This window comes from Festucalex cinctus, chromosome 1, assembly GCF_051991245.1.
Source record: "Festucalex cinctus isolate MCC-2025b chromosome 1, RoL_Fcin_1.0, whole genome shotgun sequence".
Classification (NCBI taxonomy): Eukaryota; Metazoa; Chordata; class Actinopteri; order Syngnathiformes; family Syngnathidae; genus Festucalex; species Festucalex cinctus.
Genome location: NC_135411.1, coordinates 30,782,753 through 30,804,171, shown reverse-complemented (window position 1 = coordinate 30,804,171; position 21,419 = coordinate 30,782,753). Strand labels below are relative to the sequence as shown.

General features: G+C 40.0%; 2 protein-coding genes across 7 annotated transcripts in view; one reads left to right on the top strand and one right to left on the bottom strand.

The window, feature by feature from the left end:
• Positions 1-21,419, bottom strand: part of LOC144023262 (BAR/IMD domain-containing adapter protein 2-like) — a 129,857-nt gene that overhangs the window by 93,882 nt on the left and 14,556 nt on the right. For all 6 annotated transcript variants that reach the window (XR_013284515.1, XR_013284514.1, XR_013284516.1 and 3 more), the window contains 2 exons: positions 14,449-14,524; positions 6,286-6,372 (listed from right to left, as the gene is read on the bottom strand). Coding sequence is in view for 3 of the 6 variants with exons in the window: in XM_077528527.1 (XP_077384653.1) it covers positions 6,286-6,372; positions 14,449-14,524 (163 nt within the window). In the remaining 3 variants the exon portion in view is untranslated. The remainder of the gene's footprint in view (positions 1-6,285; positions 6,373-14,448; positions 14,525-21,419) is intronic.
• Positions 8,566-11,064, top strand: LOC144023319 (uncharacterized). The gene is made up of 5 exons (XM_077528623.1): positions 8,566-8,797; positions 9,013-9,136; positions 9,445-9,605; positions 9,726-9,942; positions 10,744-11,064. Exons 2-5 carry the CDS (start codon positions 9,124-9,126, stop codon positions 10,845-10,847), a joined length of 495 nt encoding a protein of 164 aa, XP_077384749.1. The 5' UTR covers positions 8,566-8,797; positions 9,013-9,123; the 3' UTR covers positions 10,848-11,064.

Genomic DNA, 21,419 nt, shown 5'->3' with positions numbered 1-21,419 from the left:
TGTGTGGGCAGTAGTGTGAGAATCCCTGTCCAAGATGGCCGCCGCTCTGTATGGGCAGTAGTGTGAGAATCCCTGGCCAAGATGGCCGCCGCTCTGTATGGACAGTAGTGTGAGAATCCCTGGCCAAGATGGCCGCCGCTCTGTATGGACAGTAATGTGAGAATCCCTGGCCAAGATGGCCGCCACTGTGTGTGGGCGGTGGTGGGGAAATTCCAGGCGTGGATGACAACAAGCAGCTCTGATTGGCTGAGGCAGTTGCTGTGCAGAAGTGAGAGAGTGGGCAGAATAGCTCAAAAAGCACCATTTAAATAGCAGTTCATTACATTACATTTCATAAACAAAAATATTATATTGTGCTTTGATTTTTTTTTATTAAGCGAAAATAGGGAATGATCTGAAGAGTTTAAAATTCGAATGGTTTTAATTGATCAAGAAATGTGGAAGTTAAGCCATAATCACTAAACCGAAAATGGGTTACTGTCACTTTAACAAATATGCGCATTCACGCACACACATTTCCTAAGTACCAGGTGGGCGAACATTTTGCTTGCTTCAATTGAGTTCTATGAGAAAGCGCACACCTCGAACAAAAGGCTCTCACGACTGAACGGTTTAAGATACAGATTTCAGAAATGCCCCGTTAGAACGGCAAGGCTTTGGGGAACGCAAGCATGTTCTCATCTTTTAAATCGGATAAAAAATGACCAAATTAGAGCAGGTTGAAAACGTGTGACTTTGAAAAAAAATGACAAAAAAAGGCGGCGAAAATAACATGGGGCTCAATGGGCGAAAAAGTGCGACTTCCCCTCGCTTCAAGTCAAATAAAAGGTACTAAATGACACCTTTGCCGCACAAAAGTGGGTTTGTCAGAAAGAAGACCCTTGTGACTACAAAATATCCAAATTTGATGTTTACTGAGCAAATATTGTGGCCACGGTGACGAGTTGAAGTGAAATTTTTGGAAAGAATTTTTTTTGTCTCTCCACTCTAGCGCTGATTGCTCCACTCTAGCAAACGCAATACACACTAATGGAAAGAGCCTCTTTTTCTTCATTTCACACCCTGTCTTTGAACCCGCACAGGAGGGAGCGCTTACATTTCTTAAAAAAAATTTCAACACAGAGCTAAAGATGGGAAAAATTGCAACAAAATGAGCTAAAAATCGTCTCGGTCGGTCAATGTATGTGCGCGCAGCGTGGCTTCGAAAAAGGTGTTAAATTTGTGGAGGTTTTTTCCCCTTCTCCATTCATTCCTATGGGACTTTTTGGGGGGTTTTTTGGGGAATTGCGTCGCCATGGTAACTCGAAATTCCGAAAAAAAATGGTACCCCGCCGAGTCAAATCGAGACGCATCTTTTGATACCTCACTTGTGCCGGTACGTTCTACGGTACGACCCGCATTTCGTCTGAAAAAATGTGAAGAATAAGACATAATAATAATAATAATAATAATAAACGCTTTTCCTGGATGGATACTAATATGTGACTGCTTCGCAGCAGTCACATAACTAGAAAAAAAAAATTTCCCGTGGAAATTTTGGATGTGACTGCTGACTCTCGCAAGGCGGAAAGCCGAACGCACTCTGGGTCACTTCCTACACGTTAACTTTGCAGGAGGATTAGCATGCTAAGCTAACATTAGCATTAGCGTGCTAACTTAGCATGATCATTAGCATGCTAAGCTAACATTAGCATTAGCATGCTAACTTAGCATTAGCATGCTAACTTAGCATTAGCATTAACATGCTAACTTAGCATTAGCATGCTAACGTAGCATTAGCATGCTAACGTAGCATTAGCATGCTAAACTTAGCATTAGGAAAAAAAAAAAAATTAAAAAAAAAAAAAAAAAAGAAAAAAAAAAAAAAGAAAAAGAAAAAAAAATAAAAAAAAAGAAAAGAAAAAAAAAACTTAGCATTAGCATGCTAACGTAACATTAGCATGCTAACGTAGCATTAGCATGCTAACTTAGCATTAGCATTAGCATGCTAACGTAGCATTAGCATGCGAACTTAGCATTAGCATGCTAACTTAGCATTAGCATTAACATGCTAACTTAGCATTAGCATGCTAACGTAGCATTAGCATGCTAAACTTAGCATTAGGAAAAAAGAAAAAAAAAATTTAAAAAAAAAAAAAAAAGAAAAAAAAAAGAAAATAAAAAAAATAAAAAAAAATAAAAATAAAAAAAATAAAAAATAAAAAATAAAAAAAAAACTTTGCAACAAGCAGCTCTGATTGGCTGAGGCAGTTGCTGTGCAGAAGTGAGAGAGTGGGCAGAATAGCTCAAAAAGCACCATTTAAATAGCAGTTCATTACATTACATTTCATAAACAAAAATATTATATTGTGCTTTGATTTTTTTTTATTAAGCGAAAATAGGGAATGATCTGAAGAGTTTAAAATTCGAATGGTTTTAATTGATCAAGAAATGTGGAAGTTAAGCCATAATCACTAAACTGAAAATGGGTTACTGTCACTTTAACAAATATGCGCATTCACGCACACACATTTCCTAAGTACCAGGTGGGCGAACATTTAGCTTCAATTGAGTTGTATGAGAAAGCGCACACCTCGAACAAAAGGCTCTCACGACTCAACGGTTTAAGATACAGATTTCAGAAATGCCCCGTTAGAACGGCAAGGCTTTGGGGAACGCAAGCATGTTCTCATTTTTTAAATCGGATAAAAAATGACCAAATTAGAGCAGGTTGAAAACGTGTGACTTTTAAAAAAAATGACAAAAAAAGGCGGCGAAAATAACATGGGGCTCAATGGGCGAAAAAGTGCGACTTCCCCTCGCTTCAAGTCAAATAAAAGGTACTAAATGACACCTTTGCCGCACAAAAGTGGGTTTGTCAGAAAGAAGACCCTTGTGACTACAAAATATCCAAATTTGATGTTTACTGAGCAAATATTGTGGCCACGGTGACGAGTTGAAGTGAAATTTTTGGAAAGAATTTTTTTTGTCTCTCCACTCTAGCGCTGATTGCTCCACTCTAGCAAACGCAATACACACTAATGGAAAGAGCCTCTTTTTCTTCATTTCACACCCTGTCTTTGAACCCGCACAGGAGGGAGCGCTTACATTTCTTAAAAAAAATTTCAACACAGAGCTAAAGATGGGAAAAATTGCAACAAAATGAGCTAAAAATCGTCTCGGTCGGTCAATGTATGTGCGCGCAGCGTGGCTTCGAAAAAGGTGTTAAATTTGTGGAGGTTTTTTCCCCTTCTCCATTCATTCCTATGGGACTTTTTGGGGGGTTTTTTGGGGAATTGCGTCGCCATGGTAACTCGAAATTCCGAAAAAAAATGGTACCCCGCCGAGTCAAATCGAGACGCATCTTTTGATACCTCACTTGTGCCGGTACGTTCTACGGTACGACCCGCATTTCGTCTGAAAAAATGTGAAGAATAAGACATAATAATAATAATAATAATAATAAACGCTTTTCCTGGATGGATACTAATATGTGACTGCTTCGCAGCAGTCACATAATAATAAACGCTTTTCCTGGATGGATACTAATATGTGACTGCTTCGCAGCAGTCACATAACTAGAAAAAAAAAATTTCCCGTGGAAATTTTGGATGTGACTGCTGACTCTCGCAAGGCGGAAAGCCGAACGCACTCTGGGTCACTTCCTACACGTTAACTTTGCAGGAGGATTAGCATGCTAAGCTAACATTAGCATTAGCGTGCTAACTTAGCATGATCATTAGCATGCTAAGCTAACATTAGCATTAGCATGCTAACTTAGCATTAGCATGCTAACTTAGCATTAGCATTAACATGCTAACTTAGCATTAGCATGCTAACGTAGCATTAGCATGCTAACGTAGCATTAGCATGCTAAACTTAGCATTAGGAAAAAAAAAAAAATTAAAAAAAAAAAAAAAAAAGAAAAAAAAAAAAAAGAAAAAGAAAAAAAAATAAAAAAAAAGAAAAGAAAAAAAAAACTTAGCATTAGCATGCTAACGTAACATTAGCATGCTAACGTAGCATTAGCATGCTAACTTAGCATTAGCATTAGCATGCTAACGTAGCATTAGCATGCGAACTTAGCATTAGCATGCTAACTTAGCATTAGCATTAACATGCTAACTTAGCATTAGCATGCTAACGTAGCATTAGCATGCTAAACTTAGCATTAGGAAAAAAGAAAAAAAAAATTTAAAAAAAAAAAAAAAAGAAAAAAAAAAGAAAATAAAAAAAATAAAAAAAAATAAAAATAAAAAAAATAAAAAATAAAAAATAAAAAAAAAACTTTGCAACAAGCAGCTCTGATTGGCTGAGGCAGTTGCTGTGCAGAAGTGAGAGAGTGGGCAGAATAGCTCAAAAAGCACCATTTAAATAGCAGTTCATTACATTACATTTCATAAACAAAAATATTATATTGTGCTTTGATTTTTTTTTATTAAGCGAAAATAGGGAATGATCTGAAGAGTTTAAAATTCGAATGGTTTTAATTGATCAAGAAATGTGGAAGTTAAGCCATAATCACTAAACTGAAAATGGGTTACTGTCACTTTAACAAATATGCGCATTCACGCACACACATTTCCTAAGTACCAGGTGGGCGAACATTTAGCTTCAATTGAGTTGTATGAGAAAGCGCACACCTCGAACAAAAGGCTCTCACGACTCAACGGTTTAAGATACAGATTTCAGAAATGCCCCGTTAGAACGGCAAGGCTTTGGGGAACGCAAGCATGTTCTCATTTTTTAAATCGGATAAAAAATGACCAAATTAGAGCAGGTTGAAAACGTGTGACTTTTAAAAAAAATGACAAAAAAAGGCGGCGAAAATAACATGGGGCTCAATGGGCGAAAAAGTGCGACTTCCCCTCGCTTCAAGTCAAATAAAAGGTACTAAATGACACCTTTGCCGCACAAAAGTGGGTTTGTCAGAAAGAAGACCCTTGTGACTACAAAATATCCAAATTTGATGTTTACTGAGCAAATATTGTGGCCACGGTGACGAGTTGAAGTGAAATTTTTGGAAAGAATTTTTTTTGTCTCTCCACTCTAGCGCTGATTGCTCCACTCTAGCAAACGCAATACACACTAATGGAAAGAGCCTCTTTTTCTTCATTTCACACCCTGTCTTTGAACCCGCACAGGAGGGAGCGCTTACATTTCTTAAAAAAAATTTCAACACAGAGCTAAAGATGGGAAAAATTGCAACAAAATGAGCTAAAAATCGTCTCGGTCGGTCAATGTATGTGCGCGCAGCGTGGCTTCGAAAAAGGTGTTAAATTTGTGGAGGTTTTTTCCCCTTCTCCATTCATTCCTATGGGACTTTTTGGGGGGTTTTTTGGGGAATTGCGTCGCCATGGTAACTCGAAATTCCGAAAAAAAATGGTACCCCGCCGAGTCAAATCGAGACGCATCTTTTGATACCTCACTTGTGCCGGTACGTTCTACGGTACGACCCGCATTTCGTCTGAAAAAATGTGAAGAATAAGACATAATAATAATAATAATAATAATAAACGCTTTTCCTGGATGGATACTAATATGTGACTGCTTCGCAGCAGTCACATAATAATAATAAACGCTTTTCCTGGATGGATACTAATATGTGACTGCTTCGCAGCAGTCACATAATAAACGCTTTTTCTGGATGGATACTAATATGTGACTGCTTCGCAGCAGTCACATAACTATGAATTACATACTAAACAAATGTATCAATACCAATACCAATACCGGCACCAAATCAAAAGGAAACATGACAAGAAGGTGTGTTTTCCAACCACGGCAATGTCATTACCAGACAAACCAACAGTTAGCTTAGCTTCTTGAATTTCTTCAACGTTTTCTACTATTCTGGATGCCCTGTGGCACTGTGCTTCCTCTTACAGGTCAGTCATGGTACTACAACAGATATCTGGTTTGGGTGGAGGAGACTTTGTTTATGTCTGTGGTGTGTGTTTTTGGTCATTTGCATACATTGGTGGAGTAGTAAGAAAATTCACTCAAAATCAGATTTTGTCTTTACAGTCCAATTCCACTTGTGCCAAAATAGGAGGGTGGCCAACCAGACCCAAATAAATGTGGCATTAGGCACTCACTTTGTAATAAGTATTTCTGCCACCTACAGGACTGGAGTGGCATAAAGTCATGGTTTGACTGCTTCATGGAGAGGGCTTACAGCGATCTGTTTTGAATTAGGCCACCAAAAATCGTGCTTTGTCCATTAAAGGCCTGTAGCACCCATATTGTGCAACTGTTGAAAACAAACGCTAATGACTTGGTGAATGTATGATTTCAGTCACTCACCCAAATCTTTGGATCCTTGACTCTCGCTGGCAAGCTCGCCCATTCTCACCAGAGCGTCAAAGTAGCCTTTTGCAGCAAATGTCACATCTGTACAAAAGAGGAAAAGCAGCGTGCTTAGTGAGTTAAAAACAACCAGAGCCATTTTTTGTAAAATTTCCTTCCTCTCAGCTTGTCGTCGGCAAGAAAAACAACTGAACTGAAAAACAACTGAACTGATGCCGCTGTGTGATTGTTCCCATCTTGTTTGCATTCAGCGTTGCTGATTGCGATGAGATAATTATTTCCCGGCATGTCGTTTTTGCGCTCGTAAGGGCCTAAAAGACAATTTTCTGTTTTCTCTGAGACTGAAACTATAATTAGAAAGGGAAATTGATTTATCATGCACACATATTGTATCATGGTAGCTACATTTACATTCCGACACCAAATATTCCAAGTTGAACTATCTTTGGTTACTCAGCGGTGTCGGCAACACCAAGCGCAACTCAGTAGACCTAATTTTAGCCAGCATTAAATCATTAACTGTGTTGTCCTTCATAAAAAAAAACAACTTCTGAGTGTAATCAATTGGATCTTCTGTCATTTATGTCTCAGCACATCATATTTGTGATGTTTGACACAAACCAAGTGAAGATGCTGTATTGACAATCGCGAACATGCAGGCATTTCTGACATTTCCGCAATGCAAATGCGTCCGCATTGCAATTTGCCTGTGACTAGCATAGAAACTGTGCAGATGGTCGTCAAACAAAATTTCATCACATTTTGAAATCAGAATGGTTTGGCTCATCTGTAACTTGTGTCGTGTATTTGAGCCCCTTGTATTGTGCTAATTGACAAAGACAGGGTAGAGCTGTAGATTGCTACGTTTATTTCTTGCACTAGCCAGCTAGCCGCTAACCACCTAGTATGAAAGTTAAAAGTGTTTAAAAGGAATTTTATTTTATTATATTCTGTCATGGCCGGTGTTATTTGAGTCAATTAGTTCGGTCAATTTCACAAGACCTGAGTAAAGATTTAGCTTGCTTTTCATGCTAGCCAGCTAGCCAGAGACTTCCTATGAGACTTCCTACTCTGACAGTTACAAATTAGAATATTCTGTTACTAATGTTATGTACTTGCGGTCATCGGTTTCTGCCGTTTTACACACACAAAGTGAAGATTCACATCACTACGTTAACTTTTCGCTCTGTGATGTGTGTGCATCTGTTGGCCGCACACAAGTTCACCATAAAATTGGCCGCTGATTTATCAACTGTTTGACCTATTTTAGCTCACACTGATTGTGTTCTTTTTCACTCGCATTGAACTGCCCCCTACCGCTAGGGGTGCACTTCAACGTGACGTCACACTGGAAGGGTCTATATACGGTTTAAGTGCTATGCCTTAACATTTTAGATAACATTAACAGCCTACAGGTAATATTTGATATTTGTGTGACATTTAATGTTTAAAAAAATTATGTGTATTATGAGTGAACAGATGTTTGACTATTTGAAGTAACCTGCCCTTACGAAACGAAAATATATTGCAATATATAGCAAAATATCATGCAATACATTTAGCGATATATTCCCATATATGACATTTAGTATTTATATTTCACTATATATTGCAATATATGCATAGACAATATATGTGTATATATTGATAAATATAAAAAATTTATTGCAGTCCAGACCAAAAGGAGCACTATATTTTTACGTGTAACAGATTGTTACAACAATATACTGTAATATATGTGTATGCGTGTGCGCTCACATATTCCCACTATAAACTGTACAACATTGAGAAAATACAATGAAGACAAAAAAATTGCATAATGAAATATTTATTTTTGGCCACCTTGAAATATACTTCCATTGTTTTCAACCCTCCACACTGGATCTTGGACGTATGCATGAATACAGACATGGATGTTGTGGCAGATCAATTAGCATACATTTTCTTTAAAAAAAAAAAAAAAAAAATCAAATCAAAAATCTGTTTTCAACTATGAAATTCCCTTTCATACCAACTACATTTTCAACATTAAACATCTGGTTCTTCTTGGAATATCCGTTTGATCAGAATCCGGAAGGATATATTTTCTTTTCATTTTGGATCGGTCCATTTTCAATGTTTGTCATAGCCTAGCTGCTCTGTAGCTTTAGCTCGTTTGATAGGATGAGATATAAATAACTACATTTACCAGAGTGCTCAGCGCGAATGACAACCAATCATAGCGCACGCAATGTCTTTGGCGCATGCGCAATGTTAGGCGCGAAGAAACATTTGAACGCGAGACGAGAGTATGCCGAGTAGCTCGCTCCCGGCGACGGTAAAAGAATTGCCCGGAGCAGAAAATGTCAAAATATAGGTTCGGACTTCGCCCTCGTTATCAACTGGATAATTTATTTTGACCCAGTTGCCATTACAAACACGACGTATCTTGTTCAATGTCGCACAACTAACAGCAAGAAGCCTGCTAATGGATGGCCCGTCGAAGATGCTGTTGTTCTTCAGTTAGCAGGTGAGTCGCTCTTCTCAAGCACAATTTATCACTTTTCTCCTTCAAGTTAGCGTTGCCTTATTTAAAAAAAAACAAAAAAAAACGCCAAAATGTTTGTTCTGTTTAGTTTAGCATACGTGTATCCTTGTTTGACTATTTTAATCATTTATTCTGTAATATTTTTTTCAATTACATTGGTGTTAACATTGACATTAAATTTGTATTTGTTAATATAGAAAAAGAGGCTACACTGAGAGCTGCTGTCTAGCCAGGAAAACGACGTCCTCATCAGTGATCTGCAGAGCCAGATCAAGGCTTTATGTAAAGAAAATTCAAAACTGTGAAGCATGGTAGTTAAAGGCGAGTATTGAGCATTATGTAATTCATTATTATTGTACATCATATGGTATTTAGACAACTATAGCCTAAGGCTGATTCTTAATGTGCTATCTACATCTAAAAAGCAGTCGCCCATTATTGGCATGTGTAGTCAGATAGGTAGGACCACTGTGGATAAAAGGATGAACGAGCATGATAAACTGTGCATGGAGTCGGTGTCTACTCTAAATTACTCCAGTTATAATTATTTGATATGTCAACTGATGTGTGGCTTCGTGGACAAAGTTATTGACTGTCTGTATAATCTTGTACTTTAAAAAAAAAAATAGAAATTCCTGCTCTGTTGGTGGAGGTGAAAAAGCTAGTTTCCCACAACACCGCGACCAACGAAAATGTTGACAACCGCCCCACCAAAGATGCTGTTGGACCAGATGCTGAGAGTGACTATCTCGGCGAAACATCACTTTGCATACTTCGCGGACCCACACAAGTAAGTACTGGTATTTGAATTTCTAACATTAGAACTTATAGCATTATTGCTTGTGGTGTTTTTCTCTTCTCTTCACATTCTAATTCAATTTAATTTTTATTTTACTTTTGTCTATGCCAGGTGAAAATTGGCAAAGATGATGTCACTATCTCAGCACATTATTGGGAGAGTGCAAGAGCTTGTACCACCCCCAATGGTATGGCGCGGGTGCTGCTGATGGGTCTCTTTGATGTAGAAGTCCTCCTCAAGTCGAACCTGAAAGGAGGGCGCAGCAAGTTGGATCCCAATTCAGAGCGTCGACAGGCTTTCGACCCAAGGAAGCTTCAAGCTTTGAAAGGTAAGAATTTGTCAGAGGTGGTTTTGAGGGCACCTCTGCGAGTGTGGACTTTTTTTCTTTTTTTTTACATTTACAGTGAACCAGAGCAGGACGTATGGGTCAAACTCTGTCTGCGAGGGCCGGAGTCCTGCAGGTTTTGGATGTTTCCCTTCTCTAACACAGATGGTATATGATTAGCTCATCAGCAAGCTCCTGTTGATTGGAATCAGTTTGTGTTGCAAGAGGGAAACCTCCAAAACCTGCAGGACACCGGCCCTCGAGGACCGAGTTTGCCCATCCATGTTGAAGTAGTGGGGGCAGAGCACTGATTTGTATATATGACTGGATAGCCGATAAGCCACGACTTTTGTAGCCACAAGGCTAACATATTGCTCCTCTCTAGGAATGTTTCTCAGCATATGATCCTATACATTTACAGAATCAAAATTGAAGAACTTTTGAGACCGTACTTGTAGGGGTGTTAACAAAAAAAATCGAATCGATTCAATAGGCAGCCGAATCGATTTTTTAACATCCATTTTTGATGGAAAAATATTCAACAAAACGTCTAACTTTCACACCTTTAGCATGGAAGAATGTTATATTAATGGAACATTAAGCCTTAATATTTTATTTCAATGCTGTTCAATACAGTTGTCTGCTCACGAGATGGGAGGAGTAAGATGGCAGTCTTTGGCTTCAACTGCTTGCGCGGGCATGTATGGGCTATCAGCTATCCAGTAATATACACAGATAGTGGGGCAGACGGACAGAAAACAGAAGGACATGGGTGGGTAATCACAGTGTTGTTCTGTTTAACAGATGCTGTTGTCCAGCAGTTTCCCGGGGCCAAAGAAGCTGATGTGAGAAAGTCCATCAATAATCGAATCTGTGAGCTAAGACATCAGGTGAAGCGGAAATTGTAAGCTTTATAAGTATTTTCAACTTGTGTATTGCACTATTATAGGATAATAAATAATAATAATAAATAAATTTGTTTGTACTTATACAAGATTGCACTTTCAAGAATTTGCACTGTTTAATGCTGTTCCTGTGAACAAAGTACATGTCTGCCTCAAAATCCTGTAGTTTTTTTTGCTTTTCTTTTAAAAGGAAATAAAGGTGAATTTTGATAAATGCCGATTAGTCTGTGTTAATGATTTGCCCATATACTGTTTGTTACACATTTCTATATAATTACACACCTATTCTATAATGTAATAAATATATTAATGCACATATTTTTACATATTTATGGTACATTCTACCATATATTTTCTCATATATTTTTACATATATGTTCATATATTTCTCCATATATGTAAAATACATTGACACATACATTGAAAATATATGCAACACTATATCTTTACATATATTACCAATACATTTTCCTGTATAAATTACAAGGCATGACTGGATATTTATGAATATATAATTAAATATATTTTGGAATATATAAACAAGTATATTATATCTTGTACTCAATATATTGTGATATATGGAGAGCGGCAATTTTTTGGATATTTTGCAATATATTACAATATATTACATGAAGATATAATATCTTGTGTAATATATTATCACTAATATAAAATTCCATATATTTACAATATATAATATATTGTTGTATATACTGGGAAATAATATATTTGAATATGTTGCAATATATTTCAAATAATATATTGGTAAATATATTTTCGTTTCGTAAGGGTGTACAACATCTACAAAACTATTGCATGTACAGTTATGGGTTTTATGCTGGCAACTGTTTCGAATCTGGATTGAATTATTAACCCGCATGTCTTGAGTTTGGACAGGATCTTCCTTCCTTGAATTATCATGTCCGTCCATAGCTGTGGTGCATTGCAGCTAAAGCACATTGCAATCTGACCTCACAGCTGTTCCCAACTCAGAGTCGGCGCTTTCCGCTCAATAACGTCTTGTTTTGACATCTGTGATCGCACCTTTTTCTTGAATGAGCCAAGACCTCATGCATGCTCGCAGATATGAATGTGTGGAGGGTGGATAGGAGATTTACTCAATAAGAGCCTGGTGGTATGTGGTACAACCAGGCCAGTGAGTCTAGAAAGGACCTGTATGATTTTAATTTGTGGTCTCCGAAGGTTTGTTTGTTTGCTTGTTTTCCCCCACTGGCCTGTAAAATTAGCCTCCATTTTGTTTAATCTTTTCGGACCTTGACTCAGAGGTGACAAGCTGAAGGAGTGCATGCAGCCTTACAGACCCATATCAGCCGGCTGTTTAATCTGACAGATGCACGGCCAATCAGAACAGCTCTGGTGTAAGTGCTTGAAAAGTGATTCCAACATCGGCCCGAGTGACATTTTGCATACTTTTGCCTGCAGACAGCTGCGAGGTGAGTGACAGTTTTCTAACTCACTTAGTTCTCCATCCCTCTACTTTTTATTTTTTTCAGTGGCGTTTGGACCCACATGGAATAAATCCACTGCAAAAGGCTTGGTTTAACGGTGAAATGTTTAACGTCCTTGGTTCTAGAATGACTTACTTCGGTGTGACAGATGCCACATCCTAAATTTTAGTGAAAACATCCACCATGACACAGAATAGTATCTGATACAGTAGATCATTTACATCACCTGATTAAGATGGACAAAAAACAAAAAACAAACAGATGCAGTGTTTATTTGGTCAAGCCTTAATTGAGCACGACATCTATTTGAGTGGCGGCCACTATTTGGTGAAATGTGGTAAATGGTACTTCATTTATATAGTGCTTTTCCACTTTACAAGGCCCTCAAAGTGCTTTACATTCCACTATTCATTCACCTTCTGATGACGCAGCGTCGGGAGCAACTGGGGGTTCAGTATCTTGCTCAAGGATACTTTGACGTGATCACAATGACACGGGGTCGAACCCACAACTTCTGGGTTCTGAGATGACCACACTACCACTGAGCCAGGCCACCCCATTGTAAAATATGAATATGGTAAAGATTAATTGATTACGACCACATAGTATTTAACTGGTATGTATGCGCAGAATGTAGAGGACAACTAAAAGTGTAAATAAGCTGGATCTACTGCATGAAGCTACTTTAACGCTGACAAATGCAGTGTGTGTGTGTGCGTGGGTGTGCGTGTGTGTCGTTCACAAAGACAGATGGAGGGGATTACTTTAAGTTTAAATTGGAGGAATGCACAACAATGAATCTTCCGCAAAGCCACACCCCAAGAAAGTCAGACTAGCTAATCACAGCACAGGATGATCAAGCGAAGCGGCTAGCCTCATGGTCTGTTGACGCCCTCAAAAATCTAAAGGAACCACTATAAACTCATATAAACTTACACTGGTCAGAGCGCTACAGCTGCATTGCCAGTTGACGTCTAAAAAATGTACCAAAATGTGGTCGGCCTCAGGCCGTTAAATAAATTGAAAATAAGAGCAAAATCCTATACAGCATACCCTGGATGAAGCTATGCAGAGTCAGTTGAATTCCAGAAAAATAAAAGTCAAATAAATGCAGGCTCTGTTGAAAGCTATGTGGTCAGCCTTTTAGTCCATTAAATCCCTCGTCAAATTAAATTAACAATTGAACATGATTTTGTTGTGGTGTTGATGATGATGTGCAATAGTAGGCAATGCGGTATTTTTTTCTGAAACGTAGTCATCATGGAGACAAGCGGATTTGGAAGCAATGTGTAAAACAATGAATGACATCCTGTTAGCCATTTGACCAAAATGCTCTTCTACCGATGTGAGGCCTGACTCAACAACGCACACTAGGCTAGCCACATGCCCACTTTGTTTAAACAGGTCCACTTTTTTTTTTTTTTTGAAGGACTGTGGGATTTGTGCTTTTTATATTTACTGATATTTCATATCACCATGCTCAAAGCTTGTCAGATTTATTACAGTAATTAAGCAAGGAGCATGGTCAATTCCACTAGTGGCACCATATTGGACACAAATGGCCCCCCTCACCCAACCTGTTGCCACCCGCAAACGAGAGCCTCTTAGCACCCCTCGGGTCGAGCAAATCTTGCAAAGTGGGTACTTAATAGCTCAGCGAGTCAGTGCCAGTCTGTCTCCATCCTCCCACTGTGTCCTGGATTAGTTATCACATGTGTCAAGCGGGTGGGGGATGAAACATAAGATAAGAAGAGCGGGGCGCCGAGAGCGATTTGGTAAGACTTTTATTCGAGGGTGGCGAGTTTGGATAAATCGCAGTCGGCAAATTAACGAACAGACAACGGCAGGACCACACGCTCACCTTTATTAATTTGTCTACCCACAGCGAACTGTCATCACTTCACATTAGAGGCCCTTTTATGTTCCTCTTAATACACCTCCATTACAGTAAAGAGGAAAAAAAACAAAACATAAAAGCTGCTTACTAGGTGGCAAGGCCTGCCCATTTGGCAGGAGGATAAATACTGCCCTTTTATAGTCAGACAAAAAAAGGCGAAAGGAGGCAGATATATAGTGAAAAAAAAGCCGCATTGGCAGAGCGCCTGAACCTGAAGGAGAGAAATAAATGGACTTACTGGCAAGTGCCTTCTCATAGGTCTTCCCCATGGCAACAAAGTTCCGTAAGCAGGGGTTGAACTGCTCCATGATTGTCTGAAAGAGACAAAAAGAAGGCTGAAGGCTGCGCAGAAAACATTTCTCAACGCGGTAAAACACAATGATTTGGAGGCGTGAATACTAATGAACGTGTCCACCTTTCAAGTGTGAAATTATCTGCCTGTTCATGAAAATGTCATGTTGCACTTCCGTCTCACTGTTATGCAACAAAAATGACAAACAGTGGATATAAAAATTCTACACACCCCTGTTCAAATGTGTGAACAAATCTGATCATGTGGTCGCACAGATTCTAAAATTGCAGTGTGGCTACGTACACACGTTAAAGTGCTTCTAAATGACCCAAAATACATTTCAGCTGTTCTAGTAGACATTTCCTGACGTTTCTTTGCTAGAAGCTTGAAGGTTTTGTGTGAATACTGACTGTTATTTCAAGCTGTTCATAATTCCTTCTACCTTGTTGAAGGCACCAGTTGCAGATGAAGAAAAAATCCCCCAAAACACAACGCTTGCCTCCACCATGTTTCAGCTTTGGTGATGAGCAGTGTTATATTACAACATTATGGCCAAAAAGTTGAAATTATCTTTTACTGGACCATAGCTCCCCCAAACAAAACATAACTGACCATTTACCAGTTATAGGTCACATTAATGGGGGAGAAAGTTACACAAGTATTTATTCCTCACAAGGGTCGCGGGGGGTGCTGGAACCTATCTCAGCCGGCTCTGGGCAGTAGGTGGGGGACACCCTGGACTGGTTGCCAGCCAATCGCAGCAAAAGGATTTATCGTGGTCTCATTTTTTTCCATCACAAAAGTATGGCATGTGACCAGGGTGTGCAGACTTTTTATAGTCACGATACTAACTGCCCCTACAATGATGAACAGTTAGGCTGGGAAAAGTTCCAGAACCACATTTGAGAATACACTGAAACACCCAAGGTAAGCAGAGCTGCATTGAGTCAGGACTGCAGTTTGAGCAGAACTGATTTCAAGAAGACGGACTCACCAGCTCATTAGACAGACGGAATCCCGCAAGCTTCACAATGTCCTAAATGTCTCATCACAAGCAGATTGGATCACATATTGGAGTGAACTCTCTTAAAATGCAGCGTGTGCGCAGCGCGTCTTGACATCTGGCACCTTTTCCCGTTTCCTCGCACACTTCCTCTAGGGCTTCCTCCAATTAGCCGCTCTGTGCTCGGCCTAGCCAGGAACAGCCGCGGGGACGGCGACGCTGCCACACCACACTGCAGTAAGCAAACCTACACCAGCCCTTGAAGAATTCCAACTGTCAAACAGGCAGCACATCCTGACAATCACAACGTCTCTTTTCGTCATTTTAATGAGGAGGAGGCTCATGAGCCAAGGCATACTACATCGTGTTACCTAAAATCATCTTTCCCCATTGAAATGAATGGAAGGGCCATCACTTTATATTCCAGCCTCCCAAAAATAAAACAACGCAAATGTTTGGAATGGTGTTTTCAGTAAGAAAACTATCAATATATAAAACTGTATACTGCAAAACTGATGTTTATGTACAGCACTTTGTATACAGCAACGCCTGTTCTTAAAGCGCTTTATAAATAAAGTTGAGTTGAGCTGAGTTATGATAGACAAAACAGCATGCAGCTGCACTCAGTCATAAAATTCATATGCACAGGATGTGTTTCCTTCTAATGCCACTGCTGCTGCTGTTGTGTTCAGGTGCACGGCGCAAAAACCAAAAGGAATGCACTGGCTCGTATGCAAAGTGTTAAAGTTAATTACAAGAAGCTTTGTCAGCGCTGCTCTTCTTCTTCTCTCCAAGACGGAAAGAACCAGACTTCACCCCAAGAGCTGTCGGACAATTCGCTCTTTTCTCGCTCTCTCTCTCTCTCTTTTTTTTTTTTTTTAAATATGTAAAATAACAATTGTTATGGATGAACAAAAGGCTGAGAATTCTGTTTGAAGATGAACAAAGAAAGTGAATATATATGTGTCGTGTCACACGAACCTCAGCCATGTCACTCACTTCAAAAGCAAAAGCAAACTGAAAATTCAAGAACAAAATTAAAAAGCTGTGAACGATGACCAACAGGCCCGCCCTTCAGCTCTATATTTCATGGTCAGCTTTGAAATGATCATTAACTGCTAATGCATAGGCCTCAGTTCCAGAATTTTTTGCCAAAAAAAAAACAAAACACCTAACACCTCTCCAAAGGACACCAGAATGACCAACATTAAGAGTGTAAATCTTTAGGCCAGAAAATTAGACTTTTAGGTTTTATTCATAAAAGTATATTTGATATTGTTGTAAGCATTGGACATTTTTTTTAAAAATGTAAACAACGACCACTATGCTTAAAAATGGGGAAAAGGAAAATTATTCACTTAAAATGTATTGCTCATAAACGTTAAACACTGTAAATAATTGTTTAAAACATAATGAAGATTATGTATGACTATTTTTCAATGTTGGTTTAGGACACATAACGTAACCCGGGCTGATCCGCAATGGCGGGGAGGCATTTTTACGTGCCAGATGCATACTGCACGCCCACGCCGACCTCTGAAAATATATTTTTTTAAAAACAATCGCACCAATAATTTGCACTTTATGAATGAATTACGTCATCGTCGTCGTCCTCTCTGCTCTGTACAGCTTAATGGCGCTCTAAACGCTTCCTCTCGGTCCAACCTCGCTTTCTGATAATGTCATCTTTCTCGCAACTGTTACTATAACAACAATGTTCTTGGTGCAAATCCGTTGCCATGTGTGGTAAATCAGGTGCAAATTTGCTCCCAGCTGTCAGAATTTGTGGGTGTGTTTGCGCCGGTATAATCAGATCAGTATCCTAAGTGAATAGGTGGGTAACTGGGCGGCGGGCGCAGACTGCGGGTGCAGTTGTGGTGCAATATTTCGCGTTATTACCTGACGCAGCGCATTCTTAGTGAATATGCCCCTGAAAGTTAACTACAACTGACTTGAACTTCCCCTAGGCAGCGATTCTTTCACGTACCACTAGGGGGAAGCCTGTTCACCAGGATTAGTAAAAGGGGGGGAAAAATCCACAAAATTCTTCCACTGACATTCTTCTTCTGAATATTTAATTTAACAAAATTCACAAGGTTCCACCTGCAGTGTTTATAAGACAGCAGAAAATCATCACAAGGAGCCAACCACAGTGGCCTGGCCTCCATCTTGTTTGGACTCAGCTACTTGTTCTAAGCTAGCTTACCCATTAGCATGTAAACAAGTCAAATTGAGGCAGAAGCAGAAGCATACAAAAGTTGTCCCCGCACTCTTGTCGACTTTACCAAGATGAAAAGACTTCCCTAAGGACCTCACTAAGGGAAATATTCCTAAACGACGCTGTGCTCTACTTCATTCTAATGTGAGGTGATTGATGAGGACACACATATCCCGGTGTGGGTGAGCGTGTGTGTAGTCGTGCAGACGCCCACACGCGCACAAACCTTTTCTAATAACAAGTGGTGGCGTTTTAAAGCAGTGGGAGGGATTGCATAACACAGCATCATTACGGCACACACTCCCACAGAAGAAGCAAAAAGGTAGCTGACGCGCCTGGACGACTTTCTTTAACTAAATCACGTACATGTGCATACACTCAATCAAGCTCACACACTCAATTATACGCACCCACGCATACATGCATAACCACTCGCACACACAACCTCTTTCAAACTGACCCACCACCACTGAAAACACAGGCGAGCCATACACACATATTACGGTGCATTTTCGAAGGAGATGAGATGACGCCAGAGGGGAAACGGGAGGTAGTTTCTTCCGTCATCCAGGCTAAATTTGTCATCCCAGTTCTCTTGTGCTACATTGTTAGCCTAATTGTGGTGGCTAATTGGGAAATGGGGCCGCAGAGAGAGAAAGAGACCAAAGTGATACAAAACATGCAGAATAAAAGCATTCCTTACTATTCACAACAGCGAAGAGGAGCTAAAAGCAATCAGCAAAATTTGGGGAGGAGAGAATCTTCACAAGACAAAACATTAAAGCATAACCGTAGCCTTCGTCACCAAACTCCCATTTCCTGTTAAATGGGGAGGGGGGTCACTTCATTATAGTTCCTTGCCTCCAAGATAGCGGCAAAGCACTACTTTCAATTCAGACAACTGTAGCACTAGCCTATCCAATTGAATCTCTTCCCCTCACTCCAACACAGTTCCATGGCACCAAGAAGCCACAAATGTGCAGTCAACAAGTTGTCTTTGAGCACAAAAGCAGGCGATTAAAAATTAGTCTTACACCCATTTACAGTGTCAGGACACATTTTAGAACACGTCTGCAGACTTCAAAACAACATCAGAAAGATTAACACCATATATCACTCAGTCAGCACCAACCTCCGTTTGTTGGAACTGAAATTAGGTCATCACATGTTCAACATGTGCCCATTCAAAACACGGGATGCTAATCAGTCCAATGTTCTAGGTGCTCATGTGTCACATGGGAACACGCACGGTAATCACATGCAAAGTGGGGTACAAACACCAGCTGACAGCAACCGGTAGCAATCATCGCGCCCAATCAGACGCCAGCGTGCCCTCATCTGTTCCTTCTCGCCACTTCCTTCCCAGTGCCCATAACACCCCGTGGATCACATGCACCAGAAAATAGATTGACCTCATTGTGCAACTTCATATATGTTTTAAAGGTCCCCTGAAAGGAAATGTTCACTTTTTGGGGTTTTTGATCATGAATATGCCTTACCATAGACTGACTAAGTCCCCAAAGCTGTGAGATAAACGACCCATGTTTCCCTTTCCTATGGGCGTTTGTATTAAATTAGCTCAAACAGCACTCTCAAATGGGCTGATTCAGCAGGTCGGTTTTACACGTCACTAACCCCACCTTTTTCGGTTTTACATGTCACTAGCTCAGCGCGAACTCCACCCTCACAATTTTCAACCCCTCCCCCTACCGGAGATTTCCAACCCACAAACAGCAGCAGCAGCAGCAGCAGCAGGACAGCACGGCAACAAAACAACCCCATAGGAACTGCTCTGAACCAGACTGTACAGAGGACAACAAAAACATTTTTCTTCTGCCACAGAAAGGCTTGTGGTTGGACTTTATTTATGCGTTAAATATGCCCAAGCAACTCCCAAAACTAGTTAGTTCCTGCGAGTGGGGTGGCCGATTTCGCGGCCCTGTATCTCCGGCCCGGAGGGTCGTGGAGGGCCAGCACCGACACCGTTGGAAAGCAGAGGTCGTTTTAAAAGGCGGGGCATGTCCCGGTGAGTGACATGGGTGTTAGAGAATCAAATTAAACTTGGCTGGTGCAAGCTGCAGGTTAGTGGCTGACTTAACTAGCTAACCGTTAGCCAGTCTGGCCATCGGTTTTGGACATCATGTATGAGGGTTAGTGGAACAAGAGAGTATCTGTGCCATTTATCCGAGTAACAAAACAGTCAATTCATTAGCATGTCCGTCAACATTCATGTTAGCTATGTCGTGTTGGGCTCACGTCCAAGAAATTTACCTCATCATCTTTTTAACTGACACGTCACTCATCAAAGCTAAATCTTCATTGAAGCCATTTTCTCACTTGCAGTCTCCCTTGGTCAAATGACACGGAGGGGTTTGTTTTCTACTTGAGCTGTTGCTACCCAAGAAGTATTAAGAGTCATCTTGGAATGGTCGATAAAACCTTAATTCACTGTGGAGGCCATTTGCACAGTAAAAGGTCAACATTCAACGACTGTCACGCAAGAGTCAAAAGACCGTAACTGCTGTAAAAGTTTAAAAAAAAAAAAAGAAAAAAAAAAAGAAAAAACACACACACACACACACACAAAAAAACAGGTGGGTCATTGCGACCTGGATGTGTGTCACTCTTGATGACGTGGCAAAAACTAAAAGACATGAATGAGACTTGACTTGACTTGACGCATTATACAGGTTGAACAAAGGTGAAGTACGAATGCTCTGTGGTTATCATAACAAAGCACACTGCGCAATATAGCCCAACAAAAATTAAAACAGATTCTTATAAAGCGATGACTACAGCATGCGAACGATATTACGGCGCAAGCGGGTTTGCCTAGGAGGCACTTTTTGCCGCTGAGCTCTCCTCCGATATTAAGGTGAGTTGTTAAAGCGTCCATCGATTAGCGGCGTGTGTCCAATTACGTAGATGACCACGGCACAATATTCCTGAGGAAAAACCCAGCAGGGAGCGCTTGAAAATAAAAATAAAAAATTAAAATGTAGCACTCCACTCAAGTTGAAGTGAGACCTTAGCATGATTCGCCTGAAGCAAGATATGTGGACGTTTTAATAACAATAAACACAGCAAGATGGACTTTAACTACTAATGTTGCTAAGAAAGGAAGATTAAAAAGCAGCAGGCAGGTTATTAGGACCTATTTATTAGGGCCGAGTGGTAGGGCTGAACAATTAATCGAATTCATGTGTAGTGAAAGCACAATGTAATATACGGTAATACAATTTTCAAATTGCAAAGGCTGCATTTTTTTTTTTTTTTAATTGGGCTTCATTTTGTCAGTCGGTAGGCTTTTATTTATTTTGTTAATATATATTATTTATATAGTGTCGTGTGTCGGGATAACTTAAAGGGATCGTTCGGCTTTTTTAACATGAATCTCAATTTGATCCTCACCTCCCGTGTGTGCGATCAGCACTGACTTACCCCCGACAGCGTTCTGTGACACGCGTTCTGGTTCGGCGTTGGACGAGAGGAAAATAGTCCAGCAAGCTGGCTGGGGTCTCGGAAATAAAGCGTTTTTCTTCTAAAAACTATTTGTTTTCAAAAGCGTGATACATTTCCATCACAATACTCTTTTCTGAATAAAATCAGACGCCATTACCGCCAGCCACTACTTTTCTGTTCGTTCGTATCACTGCGCGGTGCCCTGTAGAACGCTAACCGACGCACTGCAGCCAG

What these genes read in the sequence shown, in the direction of transcription:
- LOC144023319 (XM_077528623.1), top strand. An exon ending in TACTTCGCGGACCCACACAA is followed by an intron (nt 9,606 to 9,725) that starts GTAAGTACTGGT and finishes TGTCTATGCCAG; the next exon opens with GTGAAAATTGGCAAAGATGA. An exon ending in GAAGCTTCAAGCTTTGAAAG is followed by an intron (nt 9,943 to 10,743) that starts GTAAGAATTTGT and finishes TCTGTTTAACAG; the next exon opens with ATGCTGTTGTCCAGCAGTTT.